Source organism: Podarcis erhardii (genome assembly GCF_964252035.2).
Source record: "Podarcis erhardii genome assembly, chromosome: 1".
NCBI lineage: Eukaryota > Metazoa > Chordata > Lepidosauria > Squamata > Lacertidae > Podarcis > Podarcis erhardii.
The window spans coordinates 57,977,983-58,004,469 of NC_138497.1; the positions used below are offsets into that span (position 1 = coordinate 57,977,983).

Genomic DNA, 26,487 nt, shown 5'->3' on the forward strand with positions numbered 1-26,487 from the left:
GCCCAAAGAGGCTTCATCTCTGTGCCCATCAGATATTTATTACTTATATAGTGCCATCTTACAAAGAACAGGTGACTTGATCAGTCCCGAGGCCCAAGCAATAAAATAGACCCGGGGAGACAAAGGAAACGGAGGCATGAGTTGCCCATTCAGTTACTCAACAATCTTCACATATATTAGAGATGGGAACTAAGGCAGGAGAAAGGATGCAGCAAATGCATAGGAGATGGTGGGCGCCGTACAGCATTGTGTACCTTGTTTAAATAAATAAATTGAACCCAAAGCAGATTCAGAATTATTTCTTATCCGGACGCCTGGCTATTAGAGGGTAGTGATGGATTGGTACTTGTGCCTGCAAAAGGAGGGATAGCCAAAGCGGGAGCCTTGGGGCGCAAATGGACTCCAGCTCCCATCGTGCAAGACCATTGGCAGCGCTGGCTGGGGATGCTGGGAGTTGGAGTCTAACAACTCCTGCTCCCCGGTTCCCCGTCCCTTCTGTGGACTTAAAAGATTCACCAGCTGCTCTCCAGTCATATCTAGCCTCGTGGGCGAATTCATAACAAAAATGTAAAAAAAAAAAAAAAGGCATTATCACTCCCTACTAAGCGGAAAATTAGGCGCATCCCCGCCTGCTAAATAGCCACATTTGGAGCCTAATGGCTGCGACCCTTTTCTTGGGAGTAAGCTCCGTTGAACTTGGTCGGTTGCACGTTTGAGTAAATGCACGCATGCCACTGAATGCATCGCGTTTTTGTTGTGGCTCGTCGGGGTTGAGGTGATAAGGTTGCAGGACATAAGGACTCACTGCTGCCGGCCTTGAGGGCAGCCGCCCCTTTTGCCGGCGGCTCAGCCAAGCTCCTCCCTGCGCGGGGCCTTGTCTCTTCCTCGCGTGCAGCGAGATGGCTGAAAAGCAGCAGCAGCAGCAGCAGCAGCGAGGCGACTGTGGCTGTCCTTGCAGGAAGGGCCTAGAGAAAGCCGAGGTAAAGAGCAAAGCCGATCAGCTCCAGCCTCTCTCTCTTTCTCCCTCTCCCCTCACGCAGAAGACAGGGGCCTCCTGGTGGGAGGGGAGGGACCAGGTTCAGTCGCCGAGGGTCCCAGGTGGAGCCGGGAAGATCGCCCGCCGGAGCAAGGCTAAGCTGCTCACTTTCCTAGGGGAACTTCCCTTTGTAAAACGAGAAGACACTGTTTTGGGGAAAACCTAAAATTCAGCAGATGAAAAGATTTCATTTACAGGCTGGGAAGCATGATGCAAAGATTGCTGTTATTATTAATAATACTGTGCATATCGACACAAGCCATATCAGCAAGGAAAGGAGAAAACGGAGAGGGAGGCTTCACCATGTCTGGCTATCATAGCTGTTTAAAAAGGTTGGGGCAGAAATCAGGAGTAGCTGATAACAAGCAAATGCAGGGAACTGCAGGATCCAACTGTGCCTTCAGTTTTTACCAGTGATGGGAATCAGCCTGGATTTTTTAAATGTATGCCAGCACTGATAAAGCACCACCAATACAGTGGTACCTCGCAAGACGAATGCCTCGAAAGACGAAAAACGAAAGTGTTTTTCGTTTTTTGAGCTGCTTCGCAAGACGGATTTCCCTATGGGCTTGCTTTGCAAGACGAAAACGTCTTGTAAGTTTGTTTCCTTTGTCTTGCAAGTTTTTTTCCTTATTCTTAAAACCGTGCATTCACTTTGAGGAGGAACTCATAGCACACGGTGTGGTAGCCTTTTTTGAGGTTTTTGAAGACTTTGGTGATTTTTAAAGCTTTTCCAAAGTCCGTGCTTCGCAAGACGAAAAAATCGCAAGACGAAAAAACTCGCGGAACGAATTAATTTCGTCTTGCGAGACACCACTGTACCCCCTTTCACCTAGAGCAGCAGTCTCCAATTTTTTCAGACTTGGACACCGCTTTCATCCAAACATGTATTTGAAGACCTCCCCCATCCTCTCACATTCCCTATATATTTGTACAGTAGTAATGCTGCTGTTGGACCTGCACCCTCCTTTGATCAGGCTGTGACTCGGTAGTGGGTCCCAGCCGCCAGATGAAGACCAATAACCCAGAGCCGCTGACCACTGGTCCTGTTAGCTAGGGATGATGGGAGTTGTAGTCCCAAAACATCTGGCAGGCCGAGTTTGCCTATGCCTGACCCAGAGGAATAGAGCATGAAAACAATAATTCCCTAGTTCTGCATCCTGGATTCTGTGCAAAATGAGAATGCTGGCACAGGCTGGACAGGGAGCCTCTTCCCAATCTTGAGTCCCTACGGGGTAAATAAAAGTGACCTTGTCACCTTCTGGAGTCAACTCTTATCCAGGATCTGTTTTCTTCTTGGCTATGAAGCTTATTAGGTGGCCTATGGCAAGTCACTAATCTTGCTCTGTTGGGGAGTACTTCTTAAAACACTGCTTAATTATTGAAGTTATTTTAAGATCTTGTTTTCCATATGCGCCTGTATAACGCATTTTAAAATTGGGTGGAGTTTACTTGACAAATGTGCCCACATCAAAGATGAATACAATACCTATATTAATATTTATTTTTGAAATGCCTACTAATCAGCATACAGTTACTGTTTACATTGCTTCTTATTCTGGGGCAGAGTGGCTTTTGGATTACAACATTTGGGTAACCACTGGAAACTAGGCTTATATTTACACATTTGTATCTAGCTGTATTACAAATTGTAAGTGTACAGCTTTATGAGCTTTAATGCTTTTATTTGTCAATACTTACTAATTTTCTTGTTCATTTTTAATTTGAATAGCGTTCTGAGTACTATTTGAGAGAGTTGAGCTGAAGTCAGCATAGAACTGAGCTGCAGTAATCTTCTAGCTTTATATTTCAGATCCAAGGTGGTCAGAACTTTGACAGAATAAGTAATTTCAATGTGTAAAGAAATGAAAGTTGTACCACTTTCATAATCAGTGAAAGGACCCATTTTGGTGAAATCAACAAGAGAGAGTGTGAGATCTGTCATTTCAGTTCAGCTCTGCCTGGGAGCCCAACCACCAAAGAACTCCCCAATGTACCCACCCAAATGGCTGCAGATGGACCTTTTGGAGCTCTTCACAATCTCTTTTAATGGTCCTGAACAGTTTAGTCTCATCAGCAAACCTGGCAATCTCACTGCTCACTCCTAATTCTAAAATGTTTATGAACAAGTTAAGAAGCACAGGTCCCAATATCAATCCTTGGGAGACTCCACTATATCTCAACATTTATTCCTATTCTCTGATTCCTGCTACCTTATGGTATATAGTATATGGTATATACTACCCAAGCTGATAGCATTAGTGCCCACCCCAACTTTTATACTTTGACCCCAAAGGCCAGAAAGTCTCCTTCGTTCTTCTGATTAAGGCTGCCTGCTGCCCATTTTGCAAATGGTATTGACAGGAAGTGGGAAGCCTACTTACTGCTCCACTTCCTTTGGTCTCCAGTTCCAAATCTGCAGTGGGCTATCCAGGCTGTTACTATCCTATCCTCAGAAGAGAGAATAGATGGCTAAAGAGCAAGCCAGCAAGTATGCAGGCAAGCAGGGGAGCAGTGGCAGTGGGGAGACACTGTGGTTTCAACAGAGGAGAAACATAACTGTAGGGTGCCAAGAATCACCAGGGCCCTTTAAACATGATAATGCTACTGTCAATTCCCCTGGAAAACTAGCTGTTGAATTAATCTAGTTTTAAAGGATTATTGCAAATCATGTTGTGCTTCTTACATATGTATCATTTTGTGCACTTAAATTGCTAAAGTTATAAGCACAGCTGCCTCATCTATTGTTGCTTCCTCAGTTTATTAATGCTTCTAATTCTTGTAATAAAGGAACTGAAATGAGAAGAGCTCAAATTCTATTTTGGAATTTTGAAAATTGCAGAAGCTCTGACTACATTAGTTTATAAGTTCTTCTCTATAATTAAGATGTAATTCATCTCCTTCCAAAAATAAAACAACAAAATTATATATCATGTGAATTGTTTTGATACATTTTGTACAAAACTGACTAATTAAAGGTTTTATGGTTGCTATTTTTATAAAAGGAATATGCCCGTTCTTTACACCATTATATTAAATGGAAATTTTCTCATTTGAGAATCGTGGTAGAATTGAAATGGGGCGGGTGTCTGATGGACAAAGAAAATTACTTGCCAACTTTTAAGCTAACACATTTCATAATATTTGTTGGTTCAAGGACTGCTTCAGATCGTGCAGTGTTCACTTCCATAGGTGATGTTTCTCATGTTTAAAGCACTGAGCTACAATCCTTCCATACGAGAGCGTATTTTTAGAAACGTGGCATTCATCTGGTTTATGCCAGTCAGTATTGAACTCATTTCCCTGTTATTAAGTTGGAAATCAAAGACCCATCTAGTCCACCATCCTGTTCTTGCAGTGGCCAAATACCTATGGAAAGTCTGTAAACAGAACCTGAGTGCAATAGGGCTCTTTCCAATGGTTTTCCCCAGCAACTGGTATGCAGAGGCATACGGTCTCCAAGTTAAGACAGAACATTGCCATCATTGCTAGTAGCCTTTAACAGCCATACAGTGGTACCTCGGGCTACAGACGCTTCAAGTTACGCGATTTTGGGTTGCGCACTGTGCTGAACCTGGAAGTACTGGAACGGGTTACTTCCGGGTTTCGGCGCATGCGCCGAAGCAATAAATAGTGCTTTACGCATGCTCAGAAGTGCCAAATCACGACCCACGCATGCGCAGACACGGTGCTGCGGGTTGTGAACGCTGCAGGTTGCGAACGTGCCTCCTGCACAGATCACGTTTGCAACCCAAGGTTCCACTGTACTGTTGATGTTATTCTTTTTTTAAAACCACCCAAGTTAGTAGCCATCAATACCTCTTGTATGAGCAAATGTGTGAATAAGTAATTCCTTTTGTCTGTCCTGAATCTTCCACCATTCAGCTTAATTGGATGGCTCTGGGTTGTAGTGTTATGAGAAATGGAGGATTTCCAGGGGATGAACATGGCAGACTGAACGTCTTCTGTTGGCAAGTTGCTGACAGAGATAATTACATGGTGACTGATGATAGCCAGGACATAAATCTTGGCTATCAAAATTCAATCTGGAGATAAGAGTGAACAGGTTAATAACCTCTGATGCTCTGAAAAAGCCCTTTTCTGCACCGGGAGACCAAGAAGCTGTCAGCACCTTGGAATCTGGGTGGGGGTGAGCAACTTAGAATGGAGGAATCAACATGTTGCCCAAAAGCCACTCAGGAGCCCTGAAGGCCATAGGGGCTGCAAGTCTGCCTTTTTTCTAAAGATCTCTGAGACTGTTAAAATTTACAAATGAGAAAGATGTTTCTGTCTGCTAGTTGAAATTTACATTTGGTGTTTGAGCTACTTTCTGGCTTTAAGAAGAGTTGATCATTAAAGGGCTGAAAGCAAGGGGGGGGTCATGTTCTAATTGTTTGAACCAAGAAAGTTTTATGATAAAGTGAGTTCTGAGTGCTAAAAATTTTTAATTCTCCATTTTCCCAGTGAAAGTGTTGCCTTGAAATCAAAAGTAATTTTGTTACTTCATATTTGCTTTGTGGGAAAGGAATGTGTTCTGTTAAGAGATAACACTGTGAAGATCTTAAAGTGGAGACGGGAGATTGAAGATCTTAAGATTGAGACTGAATTGTTAACAGGAACATTCCGTATGGTAAATACTCTGTTGGACATTCCATTGACTGTTGGCATCCTTTAGCAATTGTTTGATGAGCAGTTAAAAAGAGATTGATGAAAATGGACCAGAGAAGGATGAAATGGGAAGTGGAATTAAAGAGGACACAGTGATTTTGGAGAACAATATGAATATAGGATTGCCAGAACAGGAAGGTGAAATGGTTGAGTTGGAGGCAACAGATGGTGAAATGGAGAATACCTTCACACAGGTGTGTGAATGAAGGCAGTTGTGGGTGCACAGTGGGGAGGGGCCCTAAAACTGCTATTCACACAGTCAGCCTGGCTCATGACTGCGTGGACCTGCCTTCACTAACAACCTAGTGCATATTTTGGAATACAGTCATACCTCGGGTTAAAGACGCTTCAGGCTGATCATTTTCAGGTTGCGTTCCGCGGCGACCCGGAAGTAATGGAACGGGTTACTTCCGGGTTTCGCAGCATGAGCAGCTGCTCAGAATGACGTCATGCGCATGCACAGAAGTGGTGAATCGTGAGACGCGCAGACGCAGGTTGCGTTCTGCTCAGGATGCGAACGGGGCTCCAGAATGGATCCCGTTCGCATCCAGAGGTACCACTGTACATGCCAGATTTATCTGTATTTTAAAAACAACAATTTCAAGTTCATGTCAGATAAATGATTCACTTCATTTGAAATGTTAGAGAAAAGTGGCAATCTCCCCCACCCTGCCATCAATATACTTCAGTCATGTTGGCTTAACAGTAATTCTGTAAATCCTTGGTGAATCCTTTTGCAAATGTTTGTCATTACGCTGATACATACCATAAGTTGAAGCTCATACTAAAAGGTGTTCTACTGAGATGAAGCTTACACCCAGCTTATGCAAATGTATATCATGTTTCTTTGCAGCAAATAGTGTGTATAATAGTTAGACTAACATATAATAATAATATGAAAGGTTTCAAAGGACTTTGATTTCATAGCAGATTTGGGATTAGTAATGATTTGCAGCATTAACTGGTGTAAACCTGCATGGCTGCATTGCATTCAGGACAGATACTCCAGTTTACATCAACTGTGAAGGTGCCCTGGAGTGTTTGCTTGGCATCTGCTAAAATGTGGTAAATGAAGAATGACAAATTGCAGTTGTTAATAGTAATTTCATGAAACTCCATTTGAAAGTTATCTTTCAATGTCTGTTACTGATGACCGTTTATCAAGCTGAACGAGTTGCAGAAATCTAATTTATTTTTCCCTTCAATTTAAATGTAAATATTTAGGGAATCTTGTAGTTGCTCATCCTTTAAGAAAATATATAGAGTCTCAGTTTGAGTGAAATATTTAAAAAAGAAGCACAGTCGACTGTGCAACTTCGGAAGCTGTATTAGAAGCAGATGTTTTAAAGCTGTACATAAAAGTCAATGGATAGCTACCTTGTGCACAATATATCACAGGTACAGGAAACCTTCATGTTTTTACTTGAAACCACTGCAGAGATGGGTATTGAACCCACGGGTACCCATAATATCTAAAGGTGTCAAGCAATGCTGTGCAAAGGAACCAGAAGGAACACTGTTCTTCACCATATGCACAAGAGCAAATGCTTTTTGTGCAGCCCTTTTCACTGCTGGGCAGATTCTGCATTGGACTGGACCTGAAAAGTGTGTTGGTCAACCGCAGCCCAGAGTCTAAAAGCATGTACCCCACCCTCCATAGCTGCAAATGGTGAGAATTGTGCTATTTAGAAAAAACAACTGGGGTCAAGTCCCTCCTAGAATCATGGGACAGGACTATCTCAGGTCAAACAGGTCCCCATTCTGCACAGAAATCACAATGGACTCCTGGATGCTTGTGCCGCAATGCTTATGGTTTATGTGTGGCCTGATTCATTTATAGTCCTAGTTCACAGTTTATATGGATAGTGTGGAAGGGTAGGTGACACTTCTGCACAAAGTAAAATGATATACAGTAAACCAGCAACCTATGTGCACAGCAGTTAAAACACAAAATGGAAAGGGGGCAAAGTTCTGGAAAAAATGACTTTGGTATTCCCACCACCATTGAACCCAGTGTGTTCTGACTATACACAATTTTGGCTTTAGGCACGATCCCCCACGTAAGTTGCAGCCTTACTTGGTTGCAGAGATGGCTCATCTGTGGTCCTGCAGAAATTGCTAAACTCCCAAGTGCTATCTTCCTTGACTATTGACCGTGCTGCCTTGGGCTGATGGGAATTGTAGTTCAACATCTGGAGGTCGCCATGTTGTCTACCACTGACCAAAAGGATGGAGCCTTTTACCCTCTTGATGCTGCTGAACTACAACTCCCATCATCCGTGGGATGCTCGCTAGAGCTGATGGGAGTTCTAGCTTAGCAAAATCTTAAATGTGAGATAGATAATTGAGTCACCCATGCTATATGGACTTTATATAATAGCTGCCATCCACTTAAACAAATCTCAGTGAATTTATTGTGCAAGTTTTGATTAATCAAATTTGCATATAAACAAACCATAATGCTGAAGAAAAAGCATACTTTGTTTTTTAGAGATTCGTGTGTTACAGCAGGAAGAAGGAATCCCCCTTGACTGAGAGAGAAGAGCAGAAATCTGTCCAAAATAGAAATATTTTTAAGTATTTCTATTTAAAACAACTTCAAATGGGGGGATTTCCTGATCAGCTGGAATCACATTTTAATCAATAAATCAGATAAATATTGCAGCTTTCATTTAAAAAGCAAACAAGCCGTTTTAAAATGTGCCTTTTCTTTTTGTTTCCTCCGTAGGAGAATGTGCATCCAAGGAATTTGATCCCAGAGCTTTGCCGCCAGTTTTATCACTTAGGATGGGTTACAGGGACTGGTGGTGGAATCAGCATGAAGCACGGGTGAGTGTTTAGTAGTAGTTGTTTTAAACTAATACCCACTTAGGCACAGATCAGCATAAGTGGAGGGAAAGTGAAAGATAAAACATGATAGATGTTGAAAAGAAGTAGACAATTGGAACTTCATTAGAGTGGTCTTAAACAATTGTCAAAGAAGGCTACTTACGTGCAATACAGCAGATTATGAATTTTATGGGCCCTGGATAAGAAAGCTGTCATTCTTGTATATCTTAAGCAAGTAAGTCCTCAGACTCTCTGAGCAGAATATAAATAATTTCCTCCAGCTGACAGCAGAACATAAAGTGAATGATTTCGTGCAGGTGCAGTGCTCTAAATAGATTTTCTAAAGAAACTTGTACATGAAATGTTTGGCTTATTTCCGAGTTGCTCTGGATATTTGCATTTGTGGATACCTAGCTCCACTTAGTGGTGGGAAAAGGAATAACTTTCAATCTGTTGGCATAAAGATATACCGATATGTGTGTCTGGTTAAAGACATATTAGTTACACTGTGAAGGGTTTTGCCACATAGGTTGCCAATTTCTAGCCTTGGGGTCACATGTGGATTCAAGCAGGTGGATCTTGAGCTGTTCCAAAAAAGAGTTTTCCAATGATAATTGCCATTTCCCTCTTCCTGTATAGCCAGTATTGGACAAGCAGTGCATGCTTGGAGAAGAAGGTGAATCTAGATGATAAACAAAAGTGGAAGTAGCAATGGCAACAGAAGTGGGACTCCACTACCCCCAAAGAGCAAGAGAGGTTTTAGAAAAACAGGCTAGAATTGGACGGCAGGATGACTGAAGTCAGTGGCTTGGGTTATAGAAAGAATTTTGGAGGAATAAATGGGAGAGCACCACTTGTATTCATCTCGGGGCTGGAGACACAGGAAGCAGAAGGCCTGTTGTAGTGAAAACCATAAAGTAACAGCTCTCAAAACAAAAGCACATGATGCAGAAATAAATCCCATTGATGGTTTTTTTTAACATAATAATAACTTCACCACTTAATAAAGGCTAAATTATTCCTAAGGCCAGGATAGCATTCCCATAAACACAGTGCAATGTCAGTTTCAAATGCTGACATTTTAAAATTATCCTTGCTTAATTTTATTACAAATGTGTAAAAGCCTTGGGGAAGAGGTTGGCATGCAGGGCAATCCTAAGAGGGTCCAGGGAGGTGCAGAGTGGCATATCCTTTGCCTCACCTGAACCCCTGCTGGTTCCTGTCCACCATGGCAAAAGGTAGAGGAAGTGCTGTTTGTGTATATGTGTTTGGGGTTTTTTTTGCTTGCCATATGCACAGCTCTCCTGCTCAGCTCCACACCCCATTTTGGAGCCATACTGTGGCCACAACGAAATTCCCCACGTAGAGCCCGGCCGAGGGACACTGCCAGCTAATCCTAACTCCCACCAGCACTTTCGATCAGGGGCTAACAACTGCAGCCTTAATCTTTCATCTAAACTGAAAATGGCTCCTGTGTCACAAAAGTTAGTCCGTGACTTGAGGCTGCTGCCTTATATACTCACTGTATATATTTCAAAAAGCACTGTGCTTTCATTGCTGACAATTCTATGCAAGATACCATGTTGATTCTTAGTACAGTGGTACCTCGGGTTACAGACGCTTCAGGTTACAGACTTCACTAACCCAGAAATAGTACCTCGGGTTGAGAACTTTGCTTCGGGGTGAGAGATCGCACAGTGGCGGTACTAATAGTACCTCAGGTTAAGAACAGTTTCAGGACCTCCAGAACGAATTAAGTTCTTAACCCGAGGTACCACTGTACAGTAGCACCCCGAGTTACGTTACCCTTGGAAAACGTAAACTTCAGGTTGCGAAAGAGGCAAACCCGGGAGTGTTTCGCCATGTGCGCATGCACAGAAGTGGTCTACCGCTGTGCGCATGCCTATAACAGTGATCCTCAGGTTGCGAAAACCTCGGGATCCGGCCGGACCTCCGGAACGGATCCCGTTTGCAACTGGAGGTACCACTGTATTCCCCACAGATATATATTGTGCTTTTTAGTTTGACTGCAAATCCTTGCCAGTTGAGTGGCCAAATGGAATCTTCTTCATCAATGTGCACCCACCCACCTCCCTTTAACATCCAATGAATGTACCTATGTCTTCAAATATCAGCTGTGCATAACCTGACCAATTAACCACTAGGTGTCTCTGCTCTGCAAAATTCCAAGTAAGAGCTCCATATTACTTCAATATTATTAAAAGCAACAGTTCTTCATGCAGACAATGCTTCACTTTCTCTTTTGCCCACAAGCAGATTTGTGCAATAGTTTTTAAAAACATATATATTTATTTTAAATCATTTACAATCCCTCTCCTCCTCCCTAAATAGTGGCGTACGCTAAACACAGCAAAATATGAACAACTCGTAAGAAAGAACAAAGCATATAGCTTATGTTTCACACTTTAGTCCTAAACCCCTTTATTTGTGTATCAAGTCCCCTTGGATTCAGAAGGATTTTCTTCGGCTTCCTTAGAATTGCAGCCTCGGTTAACCTACAGCAGTATAGATGTTTATTCCCCTGCAAATCAAAAGGGATTTCTTTGTCTCATAGCGTCCACTGCATAATCACGGCTATGAAGAGCTTTAAGGGCAACGGCAAGCAATAACACCTCTAAGCTATAATAATGTCGGGTGTTCTAGGGCTAGCTAAGCCTGTGGCAGTAGCTTAAGCAGTGCTGTCAGATGTAGATCATGTTGTGATGGGAGGAATTGCTGTATGATCTGTTGTTGATAAATGAAGTCATATGCTTCATGCTATTTTGTGCCTACAGCTAAATGTCTCTCATTTCCCCCTCTAGCAGTGAGATATATATTGCTCCCTCTGGTGTCCAAAAAGAAAGAATTCAGGTAGGTACAGCTAGCATTTCTACCTCTGATAATCTTCCTTGAAAACTAATCTGAAGATTTATCCCGTCCATGCTTACTCAGAAGGAAGTCTGGCTGAGTTACACCCTGGTAAATATGTATAGGATTGCAGCCACAGACATATTTAAACACACATTTATTAGTAGGAAGAAAGCTCAAAAGCTTCATTTTCTAATTAGCTCTGGCCTAAACAGGCTAATTTTGGAACAGCCTTGAATGGTGGCATTAAGGTATCCTGGGCTAAAGAAAAAACTAAGGAGGCAGCCTGGATGAATGGCCCAAATAGATTGCAGTGTTCCTTGTATGCAAGAGAGAGGTGATAGTTTGCTTGGATCTTCTCACTCTGGGGAGCCCTTTTGCCTGTATGGAAGGGTTGCAATTCCTATTGGACAGCCAAAATGAGTTTCTCTGTATTGGAGAGAAACGTATTGAAGCCACATAACCAAGACATGCATGCAGGGTGGATAAAAAGCAATGATTTTAAAATTTAAAAAAAATAAAAATTGTTTTTTAAATTTAAATAAGATTTTTAAAATTTAAATCAGAGTTTTTTAAATTTAAATTGGATTTTTAAAATAAAATGCTTTTGGAGGAAAAATCTTTCTAAAGATAGTTTTCTATTTAAGTTACATTATGGTTCAAAGGCTACTCATCAACAAATAAGGATTTGTTTTAAGTTTTTCATGTGTGCTAAAACTTAGTCTAAGTTTTTTTATTAAAAAAAATGTTTAACCACATCAGTTAACAAACATGGATACATTTGCTATAATGTTATTGTTTTAGTTAAATAAATTGCTTAAATTGTTTCTAAGGAAATGATTATTTTTCTCCTTCGAATTAAATACAGCAGAAAAGTTGTCCAAATATAAACAGTTAACTTATTAAACCTCACAATAATTTCATAATTATCTGTTTATGTATTTCTACTAGTATAATCAAATCAGTAATTTTTGATATAACTGTAAAAAGTACTCTGAAATTTCATTATTCCAAATATGAAACCTTCATCTGGAAGTAAATATTAAGATTATACCAGTGAGAATGAGCCTTTTGTAAAAAAAAAAAAAAAAAATGATTTAAATCAAGTCTTACTGACTAGTGATTTAAATCGTGATTTAAATCGATTTGATTTAAATCAAATCCACGCTGCATGCATGTATGTCCACTTAATTGTCATCTTTTCCTTTCCATTTATTGGTCCTTTGTTCCTGCCACCTCACCCCTCAGACACTTGGGAGTGGTAAAGTGAGATGGTTTATTTTCTTTTGTGCAGCCAAGTTTATTTCACAAATGGCATTGGAGGGTTTTACTTGCCATTAATGCCACTGCTGCTGTGAGCTATTGTCAGGAACAAGAGTGGGCTGCCTGCCTTACCCTTATATTGGGCTAGAAGAACCCCCACAATAGCAGGGTTGATTAGGAGCACTGCTTTCGTCCAGTGGCCAAGCAGGAATAGCCACTAATAATAAATCAAGAAATTGGCTCTGTACAGCCGTGTTTCTCTTGACCTTAGAGGCTGGTTCAAGGGGCTTCTCCTTCTACCCACCCAGAATGCTGGAGCAGTCTGCAAAGCTGGGAAGAAACAGTGCTTAATATGATGAAAATAGGCCTGTGCCGTTGGGCCTGTATGTTGTATACTATGTATGTCCAACGTGTCGACCGCAATTGACTCAGGGACCACGCAAGGATTTTGGTCGATTGCGGCCGCCTCAAGCACCCCGCTGGGCCTCCATCTTTGCCTGATGCCCAGTCAGCTGGCCAGCCCGGAAAGGCACGAGGCACCTGCCTCCACCCCCAACAAGCCTCCGGGCAGGGAGGCGAAAATGGGGCACGCACAGCTCTGCACGGGCTGCACCTGTGGAGGCTCCCAGTCAGCTGGCTAGCCAGGAAAGGGAGCCGAGGGAAGGGCAGCTTGTGAGAGAGAGACCATGACGTTTCTCCTCCCTCTCCCCCCTCCCACCGGTTCCCATGGAAAGAAAACTCTCTCCCTCCTAGTTCTGCATGGATGCTGAACTTTCCCCGCCTTTCCAGCTCCAGCCTAGATACATTTGTTTGAAAGTAAGCCACTGCCCCCTTCCCTACAGAGCTCTTCCATCCGGTAAAGGGAGAATTGGACATTTCAGGGCGTGTTGGCTTCCCGTGTGCACCAATGGCCTTGGGAGGGGGCTAGCATGGGGGTAATAATTTGTTGTTGTTGTTATTATTATTATTATTATTATTATTATTATTATTATTATTATTATCATTATCATAATTTATTATTTATACCCCGCCTGTCTGGCTGGGTTTCCCCAGCTAAATATAATATGTTTAAGTTGAAGAATGACAATGGGAGAGCGTGGTAGCTCACTGCCAGTTTTTGATATTGGATGATGGATCATATCCTGTTGGATGTTGGACGTCCCTGTTGTATACCATAATGAAAAATTGGATTATTATTTTTTAAATAATCTTTATTAATTTAAATTACACACATATACAAAGAATTTACAATCTCATACTACAAAAAGAAAATTAAAGAAAAAAGAATTAAGAAGAAAGAAAAGAAGAAAATACAGAAAAAAGAAAGAAGAAAAAGTAGCAGAAAAAACTTAATCTTCCTAATTAATACTTAAATAAACACTTAAATAAAAAAGACTTCTGACAAAACGAGTCAGATGTCTGAACTCGAAAATTTTGATTTTAAAGGAAATCTTTGTGTTCTATTGGCACAGAAACTCAATCTGTGAATATTGTGTTGTGATTAACAGAAAGCGTGACCAATACAGGTGTTTTTTTTAAAAAAAGTTACTAGATTGAATTCTCATAGGTGTCCCAAGAATGTATCGGTAAAATAAAACTTAAGTGCAATTCTATACTTATTGACTCAAAGGTAGTACCCAGTGAGTTCAGGGGAGCTCCCTCCCAGGTAAATGATGTAGGAGTGCAGATTAAATCATAGGCTGTTTCTGCTGCAACATTAGTGAAATAAATATTAAGGTATATTTTCAAATGAAGGCTGTAATCCTATACTCACCTGGGTGCAAGCCCATTGAATGCAATGGAATTCACTTCTGAACAAATGTGCATATAGGGTTGCTCTGCAAATATTTGACTAGGGCTCTGTGTCTTTTCTGCAATTGTTTGTACGTGTGCCAGAATCAAAAGATGGATTCCAGAGGCTCTCGGTCTCAGCTTTCATTTGTTTGTCTCTAATCCTTTGAAAGAGAGAGTTTCGAAAACCAACGAGCATGCTAAGATGGTGGTAACTACTAACAAAGTGCATTTCCTAGGGGAGTTTACTTCTTAAAGTCGAGCAACACAAAATGTTAAAAATAAAATAGAATCAGTGATATATAAGGGTGAGCATTTCTATAGATCTATATAGTACTGGTCATACAGTTTTCTTAATGTTATCGAAAATTAGTTCACCAGAAAGGGAACAACTAAAAAATGATGTTCTCAGGAAAGGCAGCATCGTACGCCTGACTTGGCACCAGCACCACTGCAGTTTGCTAAGAAGGGGAGAGGTGATGTGGCAGAGACAGAGAGGTGCTGTGCGGACACTGGTGGAAATGGTGCCTTGGTTCTGCTCATTCAGCTTCACAGAAGCATCTTCTCCACTGCCTGGCCCCGCTGCCCCCTAGTAGACAGCAGTGGCACTGGTCAGGCCAGGAGGACAGGTATGTGCTGTCATTCCTGCCCTACCGCCATTCTGTGTATGCACAGATATAACTTCCTTCTGTGGAGCAAGACTGGCTTCACAATGCATTCAAAGAATATACCGTATTGGCCTGAATATAAGCCACACCCGGAAATAAGCTGCACCTTTAAAATTTGGAAGGGGGGAGAAGAAAAAAAGACAATACCAGAATATAAGCCGCTCCTTAAAATTCTGCAGGTGTTCACACCCGTAAATGGCATATGTAGAAGAAAATCCGAAAGGTACCAGAGAGGACCCGCAAGTGGGTCAAACACCTGTTCGTAGCACCGTAAATGCAAATAAAAAATCAATACTGTCCTGTAAAATATGGGGGAAGCCATGAATGGCACTAGAATAAATTGCACAAGAGTCTCGCTTTTTTTGTTTGTTTGTTCTCTTTTACCGTATGTCTGTTTCAGCAGCAATATCCTAAAAAGCAATTTTTGTAAGGTCATGAATTTAAGTCGCACTTCGACTTTTCACGGTCGGAATTTGGAAAATAGTGTGGCATATTCAGGGCAATATGGTATTTATCAGCTAGTCAAATGCTGATCTCAGTCATCGGCCTTACCCCCCCCCCCCAAGTTTGTTCCTGGACTGGGAACTGGTCACTTCCACCATGCCTTAACAACTCACTGCACATTCACATTTCTGCACCCTCTCAGAATCTAATTATATTGAATGTATTTTATCAAGAACTAGTTTCTCCAGTGGGTTTTTCCTTTCTTGTTTTATTAAAATGCAAAACCAAGCATCAAACAAAATCATAACAGAAAACAGTTATTAAATTCCGAAGCAGAGCCAAAAAAAAGTTGCCGTGGTTTTTCAGCTCACAATGCAGATCTTTCACTGATCTTTGAACCCTTTATAATTTAGTTCGTTGAAATGTAGGTGTGCATAAATACTCAGACTGTGTCTCCAAATGCTTTCATTATAGCCTGAAGATATGTTTGTGTGTGACATTGAAGAACGGGACATCAGTGGTCCCCCACCACACAAGAAGCTAAAGAAGAGTCAATGCACGCCTCTCTTCATGAATGCTTACACCATGAGAGGTAGGCAGCAAGCAGCGTTATTGAAAAGTCAGCACTTCATAAACACGAGTGTATTCTGCTTATAAAATGGAGATTTCTTAATTGAAACTGCAGCAGAATTGGAACATGCCTTTACAACAGTACAATGCAATTCTTGCAGTAATTGCTATAACAGCTAAAACATCTTTCTTTTACTGATTGGTTGATTTCATTTACAGTATATATATGCCTCCTTATAACAAAAAACTCTCTTGATGGCTTTTTGAAAAGGAATGATTCACAGAAGCTTCATTTGGCAAATACAAATATGTACCCCAATGGAGTCTCTCTTTTTTGGTAACAATTGTGACATTTTTAATATGGGCCTTCTAGCGGTTCCCTCCCTGCAAGAAGTGAGGTTACAGGGAACCAGGCAGAGGACCTTCTCGGTGGTGGCGCCCACCCTGTGGAATGCCCTCCCATCAGATGTCAAGGAAATAAACAACTATCTGACTTTTAGAAGACATCTGAAGCCAGCCCTGTTCGGGGAAGTTTTTAATGTCTGATGTTTTGTTGTGCTTTTAATTCTGTTGGGAGTCACCCAGAGTGGCTGGGGAAGCCCAGCCAGATGGGTGGTGTGTGTGTGTGTGTGTGTGTGTGTGTGTGTGTGTGTATATATATATATATGCAGGTTTTGGTGTCCTCGGGTGTCTTCCCGTGTAAAAGTTGGGGTGTCTAGGCGACGTTTCGACGAGGTCTCACTCGTCATCTTCAGGCTGGTGCTTTCGGCTTCTTGTTACTGGAACAGAGCAGGATCTCAGTGTTTGAGTTCCTATAAATACTGTAGAGGGGGTGTGGTGTATAGCCTCCAATGTTCTGGGCAGAGAGGAAGTTCCCAGGCTAGTGTGCCTTTTCTTCTTTTGTTCCTTAATTACTTGAGAGATATCTTGAGTGATTTCTTGAGTGATATCCTGAGTACCACTTAGGTGGGTCATTAGGTGTGGATTAGTTGTTAAAGTCTTTGTGTCTTGACCTCTTGAACTTTGTGAAGAGTTTTCCTGAGAAGATGGCTGTACTGTACTTAGTTGTGCTCTGGCTTGGCTTCGTGTATAGGGGCGAGCTGTGGTTTTGTGGCTTGTGTCAGCCAGATCTGTGTAGGGATTGCAGGGGGGTGCAGCATCTGGAGGTGCCACCATGGATTGGCTACTGGATGGTGTCTGTAATTCATCTGTGGAGAGGGTCTGGGTTTGGGTCTGGTGTGGTTGATTGGTGTTGGCGTTCTGTGTGCCTCTGGATCTGGTGTCAGTTTTTGTGGGGAGGGCTAATTTCCAGATGTCTGGCAAGCGGGATGTGTCGTCACGCTTGTTCATGTTGTGAGGGTGTTTCTCTATCTCGATGGCTTCCATGATTATTCTCTTGTGGTGATGTTCCGTGTTAAAGAGCAATTTGGAATCTGCAAAATTAATTTCGTGTCCTGTTTCTTTCATGTGTTGGAAAAGAGAGGAAGTTTTTTCTTCTTTTTTGACGGCATTCTTGTGTTCTGCGATACGTGCATTTATTCGTCTGTTTGTTTGTCCAATGTACGTGGCTGGGCAGACTTTGCAGGGTATTTCATAGATCCCTTGGTTTTCCAACTGGATTTTATCCTTGGGGTTTCTGAGGATATTGGCTATTTTTTGGTTGGTGCAAAAGGCTGTTTTGATATTGTGTTTATGGAGGATTTTGCTAATTTTATCTGTAGTGCCCTTGATATAAGGGAGGAGGGCCATGCCATTGTTTTCTTCTGTGTCTTGGTTTTTGGGGGGTGTTTCCTTTTGGATTAGCTTCGTAATCCTGTTTTGCTGGTATCCATTGGCAATTAACACGTTTGAGAGATTCTGTAACTCAGTTGTCAAGTGGTCTTTGTCAGCCAGGCGTTTGGTTCTGGAGATGAGAGTCTTGGCTACGGAGTTTATTTGTGCAGGGTGGTGGTGTGATTGTGCATGTAAGTAGCGGTTGGTGTGTGTTTTTTTCCGGTAGATAGTGTGTCCTAGGGAGCCATCAGGTTTTTTGTAGATTAGGACGTCAAGGAAGGGAAGTTGGTTGTTGGCTTCTATTTCCATAGTGAATTGTATTTTGGGGTGTAAGTTGTTGAGATGTGTGAGGAAGCTATCCAGTTTTTCTTTCCCGTGTGGCCAAATTACAAAGGTGTCGTCAACATATCTGAGCCAAAGTTTGGGTTTGTGTTCTGACTTGTCTAAAGCATTGGTTTCAAAGTGTTCCATGTACAGGTTTGCGATGACCGGTGAGAGGGGTGATCCCATAGGTGCTCCTTCTATCTGTTTGTATCTTTGTCCATTGTGGATGAAGTACGTGTTGGTTAGGCAGTGGTTGGTCAGGTCCAAGATGTATTCGGGGGGATTGTATTTGTTTTGAATAGCTGTCAAGGCTTCATTAATATATATATATATATATATATATATATATATATATATATATATATAATTATATAATAATAATAATTCAGTCTCTCTGTATGTGCACAGAGTATGGCTGACTTACTAGTCTTCTGAGGGAGAAATCATAAGTGGCAGAATCAGAGGTGCCCAGTTGCCTCAGCTAGCGGTGAGGCAATGAATGAGTACCTCCTGGCCATTCCCCTTATTTTCAATGTTTTGCTGGTGCTCGTGTGCTGGCAGCTTATCCTCCCCTCCTCTCTGCCTCATTCTGAGGAAGACAAAGAGGCACCATGGGCGAGGTGGCTTCAGAGAATGCTTTTCCAGTGTTTTTTGGGGGGGGGTTAGTAGACATCCTCTCTTAAATAATTCCCAGCCACCCCAGAATAGTGGCAGCTCAGGCATTTTCCCGGGCCACTTGTCCCGCAGTGCCTTGGTTTGAGAAAATACCCCTTCTTCTTCTTCAGAATGAGGCGTGTTGCTGCCATATTAGCAGTGGCAAGACATTAAAAGCGATGAGGAGGAGGAGCACTTGGAAAAGAGTAGCAGAATGTTCAAAATCAATGAACCTGTCTACCACTTAGGCTGGGGAAGGAGGAGACAAGGAAGCAGGCAGGTTTTGGAGAAAAGTTTTATACTGTGTCTGTGGACAGGGGTCTGGGTGCTCTTGGTAGGAATGAATGCAGGGAGATGAAGGCTGAATTTTCTAGCTCAGTTCAAAATAAGACAAATGTTTGACTGTGGGACTCTAGTCCTTATCCTTAGCACTAGACTACAGTCATACCTTGGAAGTCGAACGGAATCTGTTCCGGAAGGCTGTTCGACTTCCAAAACGTTCGAAAACCAAATCACAGCTTCTGATTGGCTGCAGGAAAACCAAGGTACGACTGTATAATCCTGAAAATATGTCTAGCGTGACTAACAAGAGAGCCAGTAAATCAGAATCTGTTCATATTGTTGCTTGGCACCTTTGGAATGGAATGGGTGGAGGACCAGTTCAAAGGTTAAACTCAAAAGACTGGTTCTTTATTAAATCAAATCAAATCTTAGAGAGAGAGAAAAGAAGTAGTTTGGGGTATTTCAGTCTTGACATTTGAATTTTCATTCTGAGAATGTATGCCTTCTGGGGATGTGTGTGTTGAATGTAATTAATGCACCCTCAGGTGGAGAGTGTGGCTGAAGTCCAAGAAGAGAGAGATAATTTTCTAGATTGTTATTTGCTTCCTTTTAAGTTTGTTCCCCAAGGAATACAAATTACTAGAAATTGTGAATATTGCCTCTGTTTCCCACCTGTGCTACTTAGCTGGTAGCTGCATGCTAGTATTAGTAATTAGTACTGGAAACTGGTTTTTGTCCCTGGAGTGCTGGAGGAGACTCTTGAGAGTCCCATGGACTGCAAGAAGATCAAGCTTATGCATTCTTAAGGAAATCAGCCCTGAGTGCTCACTGGAAAGACAGATCCTGAAGCTGAGGCTCCAATACTTTGGCCACCTCATAAGAAGAGAAGACTCCCTGGAAAAGACCCTGATGCTGGGAAAGATGGAGGGCACAAGGAGAAGGGGACGACAGAGGACGAGATGGTTGGACAGTGTTCTCGAAGCTACTAACATGAGTTTGACCAAACTGTGGGAGGCAGTGGAAGACAGAGTGCCTGTTATGCTTTGGTCCATGGGGTCACGACGAGTCAGACACGACTAAACAACAACAATTGGAAATTGGTATAGATGTAGAAACAATTTTATTAAGAAAGGTTGTGGTGGGGTGAACCCACCCTTCCGCCATCACTGCAACTTACCTGGAGGGGACAGGGGCAGAACTGGGTGATGACAAGCTTGGAGCAGTGTGGTCACATTGGCAGGAGCACCACACTGCCGGTGTGGACCCTGTTGAATATTTGTCACTACTAACATTTTGGCACACACACTTCCCTTTTCCTAATATTCAATGCCAGTGTTGGGATATACGGAGCATTCTCTTGAGCTCTTGGCTACAAATTGGGGTTAAAATAATAAAACCAAGTTTTGCTGATCTCTGATAAAATACTACAAAGAAAGCTTATAGGAAAATGTACAAATGCCTCCTTCATTGTTTTGTGGTGTGTAAGAAGCTGGCTGCATTAAGCTAGTGAAACTGAATCAACCCATACATTTTCTCTGATGATTACTGAGTTCAGTCTGCCATGCTTTCCGTTGATTTAAATAAGTGAGTTGTTTTGTCTTTTAATTTACCTTGTTCGTATTAGCAAAAATATTTAGCGTAGGTCGTAAGTTTGTATACCAGGAACATATCAAGAAAAAAAGGAGCTGCGATTGAAGAGTGATGTATGAGTCATGTTTTTCATTAAAAATAAAACATAGAAGTTTTCGCTTTCGTAGGAGCTGGAGCAGTAATCCATACACACTCCAAAGCTGCTGTAATGGCCACACTTCTCTATCCTGGAAGAGAGTTTAAAATTACTCATCAAGAGATGATAAAAGGGATCAAGAAATGCACAGCAGGAGACTATTTCAGGTAATTTCTCCTTGATAAGTTTTCAGGCTCGAGTCGTAGTTTACCCCGATTTCAGAACAATCTCTCTTGTTCATATTTCAGATAATCTGTTTTTATGTGCAATGTGCAAATACTTCACTTTAAAAAAAGAACTTCTTCTGGTAATTTCCCAGAAAATATGTCTGCAGTCCTATAGATGGTTATGCTGGGCACAAATTCTGTTGAACTCAGTGGGACATATGAGCTGAACTGGCATAAATTGGCTGTTGTTCTACAAGACACACCTCTTCTGCCTTTACAAACCTATGTTAGTAGATGTAGTTCAGGGGTCGGCAACCTAAGGCCCATGGGCCACAAGCGGGCACTGCCTTCCGTGACGCTGGCTGGCTTCCCATTGGCTGCAGCAAGCTCCAGCAGCCAATGGGAAGCTTCACACACCTCCTCTGCTCTGGAAGAAGCCAGAAATAGCATTTGCGCATGTGTGCGCACACTCCGGCCCACCATGGTGTCTGCAGGACTGTGAACCGGCCCAAGCCACAAAAACTTCGCTGACCCCTGATGTAGAGCTATCTAATAATTCCACAGAATCTCTGAGATCCCAGGTTACTGTTACAGACATCCTTGGAAGAATTGGGTAAAGAAGGGTGGTAGATATTATTACAGTGGTGCCCCGCAAGATGAATGCCTCGCAAGACGGAAAACTCGCTAGACGAAAGAGTTTTCCGTTTTGGAGGTGCTTGGCAAAACAAATTTCCTATGGGCTCGCTTCGCAAGACGAAAATGTCTTGCGAGTTCCTGCGGGTTTTTTCCCCTTCCCCCCCCCCTTTTTCTAAGCCGCTAAGCCGCTTATCCGCTAAGCCAATAAGCCGCTAAAGGCCGCTAAACCGCTAATAGCGCTAATCCGCTAAGCCGTCAATGGGCTTGCTTCACAAGACGAAAAAACCACTAGACGAAGAGACTCGCGGAACGGATTCTTTTCGTCTTGCAAGGCACCACTGTATTTCAAATCCAAATTCCTATAGTTGTTGCATTTTCAACTACCTAGCACATTTCTTGCACATTAGTGTAAAATTATCTCCTATGTTTTCCTAGTAACTAGGGTTTCTTGGGTCATTTTGTATACCAGATTCTAGCTTTGTAGCTAGTTTATGAAACGTCTTAGGTCAGTAGCTTGATCGTTTTGACACTGTAACTTTAATTATTTAGTTGTGCCCATTACAACAACATTGTAAGGGAAGTCAGCATTATTACTCCCATATTGCAGATGGGGGGGGGGCAGTAGCATGAGAGTGGCTTGCTTTAAGGCCATCTAGCACATACATGGTAGAGGCAAGTTTCAAACTGGAACTTTCTGATTAATAAGTATGCCTGCAGTCCTAATCGTACTTGCCTGGGAGTAAGCCCCATTTAATTCAATAGGAATTACTTCTGAGAGGACGTGGTTACGGTTGAACTGTAAGGCCCCATCGGCACTATACATTTAAAGCAGTATTATACCACTTTAAACAGTCATGGCTTCACCCAAGTAATTTTGGGAACTACAGTTCCCCTGAAAGTGATACAAATCCCAGAGTTCCCTGGGAAAAAAGGGATTAATTGTTAAACTGCTCTGGAAATTGGAGCTCTGTGAGGGGAATAGAGGCCTCCTAACGACTCTGAGCACCATAACCCCCATATTTCAGACTACAGTTCCCAAGATTCTTTGGGGGGAAGCCAAAACAGTTTAAAGAAGTTTGATGCGCTTTAAATGTATAGTGCAGAGGGGCCTACTATGCTGCTCTGGTTTTTACTTCTAACACGCCCCCCCCCCCCCATTTTATGGAGGACACATACAAATACTCCCTTTGCAGAGGTTTTTTGTTTCTGGTAATCAAGACGGATTGAACTTACATGTACTGTATTTAACCTTTCTAGATCACGTGAAAGTATCCTAAGAATCACGATACTTCTGTGAGTGAGAGGTGCCCAATCATCTTTACATATAAGAGCGAGATATACTTAGAGTCATATCTTATTTTAGAACAACAAAGTTCAAGCATATAAATTGTGGCATGTTTAATTTATTATTTCTGTCATGGTTCCAACAGTGTATAGCTAGTACCCTGCCAGTTTTAATTAACTTGGTTTAAACAATGCCAGGTTATCTTAATCCCACTTTAGTATTCATAGAGCAAATTCCAGGGCGGGACAGGCTCCATCTTGCTCACAGTTGAGATTCTCAGAATATGATAGAACAACACGAATGATCTGCTAAGACTTCTAAGCAAACAATTACAAGGGAACAAAACATCAATTCTTGGAATTCACGTGATATTTTTCTCTCCTCACTCCCTTCAAAATGAAAGAACTCAGGACCCAACGAAACTGATAAGTGGTCTGATCTTTGCACAATTAACTTCTGGAATTGACTTCTCTAGTGTTTTAGGATGACCAGTGACATAAGCAGACTTTTGTTTTTTACAATTCATGGGTGTTATGTCCATTGCAGTAATAACCTGTTCCAACAGTGTAGCATCACCTACCATATGCTGGTGATTAATAACAAGAGATTAATATTGTGCTGTTTGTCACAGCAGAGTGAAGGTCCGTTGCTGCTGGTAAATGCTTAAGACAAATAAATGCAAAATACAGAACAATTGATAGAGTCTAGCCAAAGTTAAGAAGAGTTTCAACTTCTTTGAAATTGTTGACACTTGCAATGCAATCCTATGCATTTCTCCTCAGAAATAAGTGTCAGTGGGACTTGTTCCTGGGTAGGCGTGTGGTGCATGGTTGCTGCCTTAAGTCATGTGGTTGGTCGTGCCCATTGATGCTGTGCACCCAAACACTACCATTCCTGAGTGCCAATTCCATGATGAACCAATGGAAACATAGATAGGGAGATGTTTTCAAAGAAACGTTTGTTTCAAAAAGTCCTTAGTACAAACAAGCTGTGATGTTCACTATCTCTTTCATTCACTTCTATGCTTTAGATCAAACTCTTCCTAATACCACAGTGACATGGTGCTGGTGTTGTCATTGTGTTACGTGATTTAGGCTGCAATCCAGCACACACACACACACACACACACACATACACACACACTGGGGAGCCTTTACAGAGTGGCAGGGCCACCAAGCATCCAGAGCTCTGCTGCACACAGCTGGTGGAGCAGAAGGTGGGAGAATTGTAATATGACCCAGCTCAGGCTTAATGCTGTTGCATGACAACAGTGACACTGGCTTGGGATCCAGCAGACCTGGGACCGACTCAGTCAATCCCCACATCCAGAACACCCTGCATTGGAGCTTTCCACTGGCGACTGCTGCTGCTAGGCATCCTGGCAGTGGTCCTCCTGCCTTCCTGCACCTTCAACTGATGGAAGGGGTCATGTACCACTGATGGCCAGCAGGAGGCCAGCTTAACCAGGAGAGCTGGGTAGAAAGGATTGCTCTTCCCTGGGTATACGGGATGCCATTGCTGATTTTAATTCATTGTTAATCACATGGGCGGCTTTGTGCCAGAAAAGTGGGACATACTCCTCCATTGTCTCCTGAGACAGACAGATGCCAACCAGATTGCTTTGGACCAGCCTTTCCAGGTAGCAGAAGCACAATGCTAACCTGAAAAGGAACATGTGTCCCAATTCCATCATCTTTTCAGGTATGATGATACCTTAGTGGTTCCTATTGTCGAGAACACACCTGAAGAGAAGGACCTGAAGGAAAGAATGGCTCAGGCAATGGATGACTACCCAGACTCCTGTGCTGTGCTGGTCAGACGTCATGGGGTCTATGTTTGGGGAGAAACTTGGGAAAAAGCCAAGACAATGTGAGTTGTTCTTCTTCTTTGGCAGTCACTCATAGCTGAGTACAACTATGTGAGTACAACTACGAAGAAGCACAATGGTACCCCTCTGCTGTTGCAAGCAAATATCACTGGATTTTACATTCCCGAATGTACTAGAGAATGCATGTTGCTTTCAGGTGAAGGTATCGCCACTTCTGCTTCACCTGTGTCTTTCCTTTAATATATGTAGATACTGAGAACAGCTCTCATACACTCAGATTCCCAAAAGTGAAGATCCCTGGGAGTACAATTCCCTTTTGCAAATATTTTCAAAAGCCTTCACATGTTTTGCAGATCGTAGCACAGACTTGGGAGCTAAGCATAATTTTTAAAAAACTAATTTGGGTCTTGTTGCTATTTATGATTGCGTTTCTAATGTGAGGAAAGACATTACCAAGATAATGTTGTATAAGAAAAAACACACAAAATTTATATTGCTACAATTGGTGCTAAATCACATAGTAAGATGCCAAACTTTTTCGTTTTGTCTTTTAGGTGTGAATGTTATGACTACCTTTTTGATATTGCGGTACAAATGAAGCAACATGGACTTGATCCTACTGCAGTTCCAAAGGAAGAAAATGGGATCATTTAATACCTCGACATCTCTCACCAAAATGTCACTGATATTTCAGTAAAATATCAATAGGTTTTAGGGTTCACGCCCAAGCAACTTTTAACATTTTGCACAATATGTGCTTATTGGTTTTAGTGAAATATTGCTGCTAAATACAGACCATTTTATGCTGTTTGTTAAAATCCTGAAGGATTCCCAAGGCAGTATGGATTCCCAGTTGTGCGTATTAAAGAATCTGGGACTTCCCTTTCCCTTTACTTTCACAGTACAACTGGCATGTTTCTTTAGGATTTTCCTTGCGGCTCATATTCTATGATATAGCATGATCAAAATGCAAAGGCCTTACAACTTTTCAAATTATTGTAAGGTTTTCATAAATAAAAGACATGTTGTATTTTGAAAGCCTAGCATGGCACCAAATGGAAAAGTTCTTTAAAACAGCTTAAACTAAATCAACAAAGAGTCTATGTCTGGAAAAGCTTGATAGTGTTGAAAGAGTGCAACGTATAAAAGTACGCCAAAATGGGACATTATCCTTTTCTCTTTGAAAAGTGCAGTAGTAATTATATTTTACACTATCCTCTTTCCTCAGCAACCCCTAGGTTACAATAGATTTTCTCTTGGTTAATTTTAATGGATGCCTTCTTTGTAAGTTAAGCGGAGGAGAAAATGTATGCATTAAAAATGATAATATTTGAAGTAGAAATGAGAATCAGATATGTGAAAGTACATGGTGACTTTCTTTTTTATATAATTCAATTTATAATTTCCGTTCATGTACAAATGTACAATTATTCAACAATCGTTCTAACATTTCAAACTTTGACTCTTCTTCCCCCTCTTTCTGCGGTTCTTTGCATTTATTTTCATCATTTACTGCATACTCCAAATTAACTTATTATTTTATTCATCTATTCTCATATCTATCTCACAAACATTTTTAAAGCCGCAGGTTCTTACAATAATCCTACCAATGTCTTGATTTGTTTACAATTTGTTTGTAAATACTCTATAAAACATTTCCATTCCTTTCTAAAAA

General features: G+C 41.7%; 1 protein-coding gene across 1 annotated transcript; it reads left to right on the forward strand.

The window, feature by feature from the left end:
* Window positions 1-826: 826 nt before the first annotated feature.
* APIP (APAF1 interacting protein) lies at window positions 827-26,487 on the forward strand. Its single transcript, XM_081836271.1, has 7 exons — window positions 827-980; window positions 8,433-8,533; window positions 11,356-11,404; window positions 16,042-16,159; window positions 20,928-21,063; window positions 24,686-24,853; window positions 25,367-26,487. Exons 1-7 carry the CDS (start codon window positions 900-902, stop codon window positions 25,464-25,466), a joined length of 753 nt encoding a protein of 250 aa, XP_081692397.1. The 5' UTR covers window positions 827-899; the 3' UTR covers window positions 25,467-26,487.